The 11,058-nt window shown below is 41.0% G+C and overlaps 1 protein-coding gene across 1 annotated transcript in view; it reads right to left on the bottom strand.

Moving 5' to 3' along the window:
- Positions 1-1,977: 1,977 nt before the first annotated feature.
- ARFGEF3 (ARFGEF family member 3) overlaps positions 1,978-11,058 on the bottom strand; it is a 165,594-nt gene continuing 156,513 nt past the window's right edge. Inside the window, 1 exon segment of the mRNA XM_028508631.2 lies at positions 1,978-9,657. Coding sequence (XP_028364432.1) covers positions 9,466-9,657 — 192 coding nt within the window. The 3' untranslated portion in view covers positions 1,978-9,465.

The following is an 11,058-nucleotide window of genomic DNA, read 5'->3' as shown; positions in this document are numbered from 1 at the left end:
GTTTTACTTCCTTACGTCATTTGTACCATTTACAATAGTTCAATATAGCAATTAATTAATACACAGGCATACCTGGGAGGCATTGTGCGTTCAGTTACAAACCACTGCAATAAAGCAAATACTGTCAACATAAAGTGAGTTGAAATCCTTTTGCTGGTGGAGGGTCTTGCCTTCAGTTTGTGAAAATGCAACATCTGTGAAGCTGAGTAAAGGGAAATGCAATACATCGGGGCAGCGATGGAGGGAGGACTAGGAAACGACATAGCCAACTGAAGTTCAGTATTTCAGTTCTCGGCTCTAAACTGTTGTGAATTCAGTCCCTTCATGTTGAAATGGTACATTTTTTTTTAGTGGAAACTGCTTATGAACTTCTCTGGGATTTAATTATGTTGTTGCCTCTGAGTTCCGATGAGATCATTAAACTGGAGAGTTTGTTTCTCCAGATTAAGTTAACAGGGCAGACTCGGGGCACCAGTGACTGGCTGTTGTAACTAGGAATCTATAAATAAACACAAAGAAGGAAGAGATAAAAGGCAGGCTTAGAGTGCCCTTTCAAAGGCTCAGATAACGGGAATGCTGGTCAATATGTGAAAGCCACAATATTGCATTATGCTTCAATTTTATTTTCACTTGCTTATTGAACCTAGCTTTAAGCCGGATGGGAAAGTAAATTTTCTAGTGAGTGGTATGAAATATTTATCAAACCTGAACTATAATACAAGTTTTGATCATAAGCCAAACAGTTGGAGTATATCAAGTCTCTTCTTTATAGAAATACATACAGGTTTCGGCCCATGTTGTATTCATTGCTGGATGTTAATAATGGGAGAATTGGCTATTGATGTCGAGTTTATGCCCAGAATGTTTGATTAAACTGATCTGTATGAGCTGCTGATCTCCTCATATAGACTGGCATAAAATGCTAAGCTTTCTATGTCACAGTGTACCCATGGATATGAATGTCAAGGATTTGTATGCATTAGATCTTAAGTATGAATCATCTTGCACAATAGTGGGGCTGTTTATGAGATGGGTTATCCTCTAACACATAGAAGTTAGCATGTAGCATGTACAAAGCACTGTAACGCTGGGGCTCTCATGTTATCTTGAAATAGCCCTTTCAGTTACGAGTTTGTATTCATTTTGCAGAGCAGGAACCTTGAGCTCTGTTCACAAGGATTGTCTGGTTTCCTCACTCCCAGGATGGGGCAAAGCCTAGGATGCTCTGCCACAGCTGTCCCCACCCATGAACGTGGCCGTGATGTCCTTGTGCAAAGTATATCAATGCCTATTGTAGCTTCATTTTGTCCGCAAGATGGAAGTGACCAAGTCTTAGTAATACAACTCGAAGGTTACCAGTGTGATAGAGGGATAGAATCATGACCAAAGGTCATACACACAGAATCCATGTGTATAGGATGTTTTGTGTGTCTTTTTATGGTGTTTTGTGTGTCTTTTAGCCTTCTGGTGACCAAAGAGCAGTTTTCCACGATTTGGGTATGAGGATTCCTAGACCTATACTATTAATAGGCTTTTGAGACAGTTACTTTTAAAACTGCAATGCAATAAGATCATGAAGTTAAAAGTGGCTGTATTATATTCTGAATATTCTATTTTAATAATCATGTTCCTATGAAGAGAATTAGTCATTTGTGAACAAAAGATAACACTTAGTTTTTTGAATGAATAGATTATATCAGTATCTACTAATGTGGATTTTATTCTTATGAAGAAAAACCCAAAACAATATTGTAAAATAAGCCCTTTAAAAAAAGAAAAAGGAAACGATGGTGTGTCCACACACACACACACACACACACTTCTTCAAATGCATTTTCTAGGCATGCACCAAATTTTCACCAGTGGCTGTCTCTGTTACGGAACTGGAAAGGGGGCTCTCTTCATTCAGAATTATGAAATATCTCGATACGTATATTTACTTGGTAAAACAAATTGTTCCACAGATCTGATTTTTTTAGTGCATTTGAATCTTTATTCTACAACACAAGCAACATAAATACAATATCTTTTAAAATATTTTCTCTTTAGAATTTTCATTTTCACCTTGGATAAAATGTACACAAAACACACTGGCGAACTTGCTCACAGAGACCTGTTAAACAACACGTAGATTGTATCAAATCAAACAGTTATACCAACATAGAAAGGGGGGTGGTTTTCAGTTCTTCTTTTTTTTTTTAATAAATGTGACCAAACTGACTAAATGGTAAGGCAAAACAAAACTGTACTTCCGTGACAAGTCCTTTGGAGTACACGAAACGCTTCAAGGCTCCTGGTGAATGGGGTGGCAATGAGACATTGGCATTGTGCAGATGGAATGGTACACTGACTCAAATCATTATGGCTATACCAAGCATCATTCATTTATACTTTTCAGCGAAAACAAGTCGGTTCTTTGGCATAATACAAGGAAGGATAAAAAGGACCCTTACCACCCACTGGCTTTATTTAGAGCAGGGACATGGTAGTAGGGGAACTGTTTAGAATTTAATTTATTTAAATGTATTCTTCTTAGAAAAGCACAAAAATAATCTTGAATAATAATTGTTTGGCATGATTAGGGCAATGCATTGTTTATTCTTACCTCCCTCCAACCCACCAAAAATCAAACCAAGCAACATAAACAGACACAGTCAGCCTTCCCCTCCAGGCACCGTCTCCTGCCCCATCACGCCATACCCGTATATTCTACCACGAGGTTTCAACTGAGGTGAAACCAAAATATCAGACGCATTCCTCTTTGTCCACTTTTGCCTCTTCAGTGGGAAACTTATTTTGACCAGCGAGAACTACTTCCAACAAAAATCAGAAGAACAGACAGTAGAGGGAGGGATGCGAAGTAGCTTGCACGTAGCCATGAGGTAGCCATGGACGACCATGGGTGGCTGGTGCCGTCAGGGACCAGAGCCTCCCCGACTTTCAGAGAAAACATAATATTTATGTGGTAGTTCAAAAGATTGGCTTTTAGGTCCCCCTCCCTTGTTTTTGGCACCAGTTGGTAAAATAAATTGAAAATAAATTATTCTTAGAGATTAATTTTAAAATCTAATTTGAAAATAAATTATTCTTAAAAGAATGAAATGCATATATAACTTCCAAAAAAGGTTATGGAAAACAAAAGTAGTATGAAAAACTTCATTTCCATCCACAGAGGCAAGGATTTGAATTCTTGATACCATTAACACTTTGATATACTTTCTGATCTCATTAATTCCAGTAAATGTAGTCATTACTTTCTATTCATGCAAGAGAATAAAGTAATTTAAATGATGTCAGGGTATTTAAGAAGTATTTAGGGAAACTATTAAATCAATAAGAATTATGTGTAATATAGTTTACACATGGGTGATGATTTTAAGGTACTTTTTTTTCTCTTGAATTATTTGCTCTGTGTTTGTTATTTTTTTCCACATAAAAAGAATTTCCAAAGCTAATTAACTGAATAGAGAGTGAATAACTAAACCAAGGCTCCAGCCATCTTTGAGTTAACATGATTCCACTGTACTCCCAAAACATGCTGATGCTCTTGTATGGTTCTCCCGTCATCCGGAAGATGAGAAAACGAACATGGTCTCTCTTGTGCAGATGAGAGCACCAACCCGACACATCTACTGGGAAGTCTTTAAAACAGGCACATTTACTGCTCAGAAGGGAGTGGTTATGTTTGCAAATTTCCATGAAGCCATTTGGGAGACTGTTTGCAGGTCTACAGGAAATTAAAATATTAATTTACACTAGACAATTAAGAGAAAAAGGAAGATACATCAAGCAGTGTAATGTCATCTTGAAGTGCTGACATTGTGGTGACTAATAAGAGAGATAAAATTATTGGCAAGCAAGCAACTACTCAAAAACATCTGGAAGCCAGGAGCCAAGGTTATGATGGAGTCCGCATGGAAACATCTCATTAAAACTATAAGAACAGAAGAAATGCAGACACCACATACTTGAACTTGAAATCACCTCAGTACAAGTCAAAGGGCCACCAGGACACAAATGGTTATCCACAGAATCAATGTTTCTAAATACAAAGACGAGAAGCTTGCACTGATCTCACTGCTCCATAGAACTTACACATTCATTGTCCTCGAGCTTGTAAAAAAAACAATTGTTGGTGTAATAAACACAGAAACTGGGAAGATTGAGCAGGAATGCTATAGAGAAATCCAATCCCAAGCTGTCTGCCCAAGGTCAAGTTCAGTTTTTCTTGAGTGCTTGATGAGCCAAGCTGATCTTAAAGGTAAGAGTTGGAAATGTTCTCAAGACAGTGGTTCTCCAAGTGTGGTCTCCAGACCCGGAGCATGGGTGCCCCCTGGGAACTCGTTAGGAATGCAGATTTCCAGACCTACTGTGTCAGAAAGCCTGGGCCTGGCGACCTGTGTTTTAGCCAGCGCTCCCGGTGATTCTGATGTGAGCTGATATCCGAGGACCGCTATTCTAAAGTCAGGAGACATTAGACAACCATGATTTATACCTTCTGGAGAGGCACTGACCGTACAAACAATTCCTGGTGGTTGAAGAGGCGGGAAGGACCACACCTGGAGGGATTCGCCAGCAGTCGGCTGCAGCTCTGTCACTAAGACGGTCAGCCAGTCTGTCCTCCCCGGAGCCCCCTTGCATCAGGACGCAGAGGGGGGATGTTTTGTACAGTGCTAGTGGTGTGCTAGTGGCATTTCTTCAGCCCAGAAGTGGTGCTGCTGTTTGTAAGAAAATTGAGCATTGTTCTCAACTGAGTTTCTCTTAGACTATCCCAGGACATGATTTTTTCTTTCTTTTTTGGTCTGTCTTTTCTGAAGTTATCATTGTGGTTTGGAAAGCTATATGGTGTATTAGTCCAAAATTTTAATTATTAGTTCCTTCCACATCACGTACAAACATTACAATACAAGCACAGGAAGAGAATCTCAGTTTTCTACATTGGTCTACTAATCAATGAGGGGAACATAGGTTTTTTTTTTAATGAAGCATAGAAATAAATGAGTTCTTTACCAATTTCATAAATCTTGCCCACAACAAGCTCATATTTCCAATAAAAAGTGCATAAAAGTAGTCTCTTGCTTTTCAAAGGCCGTGCTGACTTTCACTAGGATCACCTGAGTGGCGCCCAGACACGTGCTGAGTTCGGGGTTTTCCTTCTGCCTGTTTCCTGGTCTGCAACGTGCTCAGGGATATGTGGGCGTCATGGCACATGGTTACTGTGGATATTGACCTGATGCCCTCAGTAGCTGGATCTTCAAACAATTTTGTGTAATGGGGATTTTCTCTCCAGAGTATGCATTTGAAAATGGTTATTTATTTCGCATATTCCCAAACTCAGATGCTGACCTACAAATTTAGTACAAAATACTTCCCAAGGAAGCAGGTTAAGAGGCACTGCTGGCTACAGGGCACTTTGTTCTGAGTGACTAAGTGGTCATTGGAAAAGGTTCCCAATTTGCGCACGTCATCCCAGACGCAGACCGCCCCATCTTCCCTGTGTAGCAGCTGGCCACGCACCCTCTTATTCTGTCATTTCCGTCTAATTGGCAGGCTTTCTAAATGACCACTGGAGGCCTGCTTGGAGATTAAAATTTAGATTTTTCTTATAGTTGGACACTCAAAATATTGTTATACATGATCTTTCCCTACACAAACACTATCCTTAAAAAAAAAAAACACCCTATTAAAAAATCCCCGTAACGTTATGGAGCTAGGACATCAATCAAGTATTTTTAACTCATTTTAGCTGTGTAATTCCTTGAGAGACTCTGGTGTTTACTCCACATTCACAGCAAGGTGTAGTGGAGATAACATGGCCTTGGAATTCAGGAACACCTCTTTGGCAACCACCTTTGCCACTTACTGGGTATCTTGGGCAAATTTCTCAACCTCCCTGGGTCTCTGTCCTCATCTAAAAAAACAAGGAAAGCAACACCTGTTTCACAAGGTTACTGTGACAGTAACTTACAGTAGTGTAGGTGAGGACCTACATGCACGTGGCATTCAACAAATGTCACCTCCTCCCGGCCATCTGTGACTCTTCCGCTATTGTTTTCAGCTCCAAGCAAAGGCCTGTTTAGTTTGAAGGGACTGACATGAATGATTTTCCTTATTAAGAAGACTTTCCTCCACAAGCAGTAGTGTGATGTATTTGAGGGGAGTCGGAGACATCTAGTCTGTAATGCAGTTGAGGCTCTGTCACTCTTTCCACTGACTCCGTCTAAGCCTTAAAACAACAAGAAGCCTCGGGATATTGTTATAAAGAAGTTTCCATTTAAAGGGACTTTTGAATTATGTTACCATTTTGTCGTGTCTGATGGAAAGCACTTTAACTCGAGCTGTTATGTATGTGAGCAGCAGCCTTGGCCAGCCATTAAATAGCCTAAAAGTGGTAAAAGGTGCCTCGTCTTGCATTGATGGAGAAGGCTAGCGAACAATCTTAGAGAGAGAATAAGATGGTATAAGGAGTTAGCCCGAGCATCTTTATAGGCTGCTCAGGAGAGGCACCCTAGAGCGACCTATCGGCCCCCTTGAATCAGTGCCCTCACGGCCAGGAGGAATGTGATGGAGAGTGTGATGTCCTCGGCTGAGCTGTCCAGTCAGGGATTCTTTTACACTCTGGGTTTTCCAGGTGCTCGTGGTGTGCACTGTATGCAAGTATTAGAAAAAGAGAGGACATCTCACCCTGAGGGCAACAGGCTTTTGACAGTAAATACCAGCCTGTGCAAACTCTCATTCTGCTTAGATGTGTAAATATATGGTAATAACTGTTTTAACTACAAAGGCTGGCCCCACCCTGGTCTTTCAGAGACCTGGGGGTGGGGAAAGGCAGAAACTGAGACGCCAGGGGAGTGGGAGGGGCTCACTGGCCCGTCTGCCTCTCTCTAGCCAGGGTTCCTGCTTCTCCCCCTTTCCTCCCCACCCCTGGAAGGATTCACCAGACTTCACTGTGACCTGAAGTCCTGTTCATCGGAGACTATTTGTGTTAGGCAATGTCCTTTTTGAAGACTGCAAATACCTCTGGGAAGTACTGCTGTGACAGTTAGTTTTCTGGTTGAACTCTGGATGCAGAGTGCAGGGTACGTTGGGAATGAGGGTGGGCTGAAGACCAGTGTGGGTCGGGGTGGGGTGGGGTGGGGGGGCTATAGCAAAGGTGTGGGAAGGCACGAAAACCCTCTTACAACACTATAGGCAAAGAGCTATGTGTGTTCTCTTGTCTTTTTACTCTCGGTACCCACAGTCAGATTAGTGCCGGAGCAGTGTTTGGAAAGAGTACGCGGTACTCTTCTTTGCATAAACTAGCCCAGGACCCCAGAATAGGGATCGGTGGGAAAACGGATTCGGATTTCTAAATAATTAGCAAACATACTCTGGGACATGACATTCATAAATTGGGCCTGGCTTCCTTCGAATTTTTATACTGTATAAAAAGTTGCTATGTATAAACATTCTGTAATTACTAGGGTTTAATACTCTCCAGAAGCTTCCCCCACCTCCCCGGTACATTTTGTAGCACTCACAGGCTCACAAAGGAGAACTGCACTTAAGAGAAGCCATAACCAAAACAAAAAACAAAACCGAACACCTGTGGCATACTGCTTTTGTTTTAAAAAAAGTACCTACCTGACTTACAAGACATAAAAGTTCAAAACCACGAACACAGCTCATTGCTATCCCAACAATTCATTGCTGGTTACGATCAAATAGTTGATCTGTTTCTAAACTCAAATTATTATCTAATGAATAAAATCTGAAGGCAAAGAGTGCTTCATGGAAGTGAAAAAATGTCTTCTGGATTCTGTAGTGACCTTTACTTGAGGGCATACCGCAAGATAAAGTTCCTTCTTTGAGATTGCCCAAGTGCATTGGCTCAGTCTTCCCCTTAACCTTGCAGATTAGTTCACCTGTTTTTCAAGGAAGACAAAGTTTGCAAATACCAGCACTAAGCACAGTTGTCAACTTCAAATCCTTACTTCAATATCAAAGGGTTGATGTTCTATTTTTAAAAGATGACTTATTCAATTATGAATGTATTTTTAGGGGCTGGGAAATTATAATGTATGTCATAGCAACTAACTGTAGAATATATATGAATGAACTTGACTGAGGAGTTTTAATCATTATTATTTAAGAAATATTAAATAGACTGTACATAGTAAGAGAAAGGTTCCAGATTAACTTTTCCAGCAAAATTTAAGAAAAGGAATATCCACTTAAAATACTGGCCTGAATAAATGGACTTCAGACATGGGGTAAGTAGACTTCCCAGACAGCAAAGATAATTTAAACTGAAACCTGCATTTCCTAGACTTCATTCTGTGTCTCCTCCTCTAATTTCCTTCCATGACTAGAGCTTGTGTAACAGGCACCATAATTTCACATGGTTGTTGTGTAACATTTGAAGATTAAAAGGATTTCATTATAATCCTCCTTCCCACCCCATCCAGCTGTCTCCCTGCCGCACACTCCCAGCCCCCTTCCCTGAGAAGTCTGCTCACTGAATGGAGAACTCACTTCCTTTCCTCCGAGGGTGTGGCTATCAAATGAGTTGCATTTTAATGTTTTGTTTTCTTAAAAACCAAATGTTAAACCTTATGTTCAGATAACTGTGGAACATAGAAATATCTGTAAAACAAGGGACTAAGGCACCATTTTTTCTTTCCCTTTTTTTTTTTTTTGCTTTGAAAGCAAAAGCAGAGACTAGTGGGACTGCCAGGGTAGCTGGTTAGTCTTCTGTCTCTTGGCAAACATCTGTGTCAGCAAATATCAGTGGGTACCGTGTGTCAGAGGCTGCCACGATGTGGGCTGGACATTCTGCTAGGAAAGAAGTTTCTTCCATTACAAATAGGGAAACAAAGGCACAACAGTACCTTAAACGAGAAAGTTGGTGAGTGCCAACCAGAAAATCTTGACAACTTAGGACAATTTTTAAATGTTCTGGAATATTTTACCGAGAAAGTCACCCTTTTGTTGATTATGACATCCAAGAACATGTCTCTCTAGCTGTTTTCTGCCCCACCAAATGCACAGTCATGATATAAATCTTTCTCTGATGAATAATGTTTGGTACTGGATGTCTGACTTTATATATCAGCTTGACTTACCAGCAGATATTTCCTTAGCAATTGCATTAAAAAAAAAAAAAGATCAATACAGTGTTCAGAGGAGTGGTCCTTGAACGTGACCCATTTGGCAATAACATGGCAGGTAAAAGCACTGGGAAAAAAACTTCAAGATTTAGAAATGTGTCAAGGAACGGGAGGAGACTCTTCTGAAATGATGTGCAAAATCAGAGTGTACTTTGTGTCACCTGGATGCAGCCTTGTGTCCAGAATGGCCCCTAATGCTGATTAGTGAGGGAGCAGCTGACTTTTCTTCAAGACACTGGTTTCCGTGGGGCTGGTGGTGGGGAAGATGCTAGGCAGACTCTCACCCTCGCTCCCGAACTTCTTCGCTGTGAGTCATCTACACGATAATGTCATAGACACGGCCTACCCGGCCAAGCCACTCCCTCACAGCCTGGCGCACTCTGATGTCAGTCACATGGCAGGTCAGCTGGCTGATGCACGGGAACACTGCAGGCTGGAGGGCCGTGAAGGTCGGGTCTGGGAGGATCTGAATCTGATTGAGGACGGTTAGCACCATGTTGGTCCATGCCTGAGAGAAAGGATTGAAGAGAATTGTGAGCTTGCTCCCGGGGGTCGGGGGTGGGGGGTGGGGTGGGGGGTGGGGGGTTCAGCTGAACTCTCAGGTGTGGCTAAGCCCTGCCAATTTGCAAATGAGTTTTCTCAGGCTTTCAGTCTGTAACAAATTAGTCTTTACTGGTAGGTTGGCATTTTAACTTCATATTACAGAGACTTGTCTAACATGACAAATACCTTATTTTCAGCTTTCACAACTACAAAACTCTTATTGACTCCTCAGTTTTATACCTCTCTTGCTTTTTCATAATGAGATTTCCATAGGACATACAACACTTCTAATCAGCAGCCACTATAGTAATGCCTAGAAAACTTGAAATAGCCTACTTTAAGTTATGAGAAATTTTAAAATCATGAGCAAGTCTCCAGCACATGAAAAACAATTATTAAGATACGCTATTTGTCAGGAGGGTCATCTGTTAAAGAATAATCACATTACAGCTTGACTAGACTTCTGCAAATCTGGTCCATGATTTTTATGGATTCTGAATTATGATGCTGAGTTGTAGGCTCAAAATACTTTGTTTTTTAAAGATTTTATGTATTAATTTTTAGAGGGGAAGGGAAAGGAAGGAGAGAGGGGAAGGGAAGGCGAGAGGGAAACATTAATGTGTGGTTGCCTCTTGCTTGACCCCTGCTGGGAACTGGCCTGCAACCTAGACATGTGCCCTGACTGGGAATCAAACCACAATCCTTTGGTTTGTAGGCCCATGCTCAATCCACTGAGCTACACCATCCAGGGCTTGCTCAAGGTACGTTAGAGGAAAATAATGCATCTTGCAAGAAATTCCAACCATTTCTAACTTTATGTTCATTCGAAGGATACATTTCTGTACAGGTCCATAGAAGCTGAGGGCTTGAGATCGTCTAACTCATTATGCCTGCGGCAGGAGCCCACAGTTTAAGGTGAATACCAGATTATTTTTAAAGGGCCCGCTCTGACTCCAGATCCCTCTATTGGTTTTTTCCCATCTCTCTATTCTTAAATCGAACAAAACAGCTGCAACACTGTTTTCTTCTCAAGCTCATTTTTGATATATGATGGAATTACAAATATTGAATACAGGAAGGAACAGGAATACTCAGAGCCCTCTGAAGAATGAGAATTTTCATGTGCTCTGGGTGGGTTAGCAAAACTTGAGATGAAAACAATTCATTGGTATAACCATCTAATACTATGCACTTTGCCCTTCCCCTTTTTACAGTTCTTCACAACGAGAGAATTTTCTTCAATGCGTCTTCAAGCGATAAACTCAGGGCTCCATGCCAGTTAAAGCACATCCATTTTATAAGAGGTACCTTTATCTTGTTTCTCAATATCTGCTATAACCCATGAAAACAGTTCCTGAAATCACCT

Source organism: Phyllostomus discolor, chromosome 4, assembly GCF_004126475.2.
Source record: "Phyllostomus discolor isolate MPI-MPIP mPhyDis1 chromosome 4, mPhyDis1.pri.v3, whole genome shotgun sequence".
NCBI classification, from domain to species: Eukaryota; Metazoa; Chordata; class Mammalia; order Chiroptera; family Phyllostomidae; genus Phyllostomus; species Phyllostomus discolor.
The sequence above is the reverse complement of the archived record's forward strand: the minus strand, read 5'-3'. Positions and strand labels throughout refer to the sequence as shown.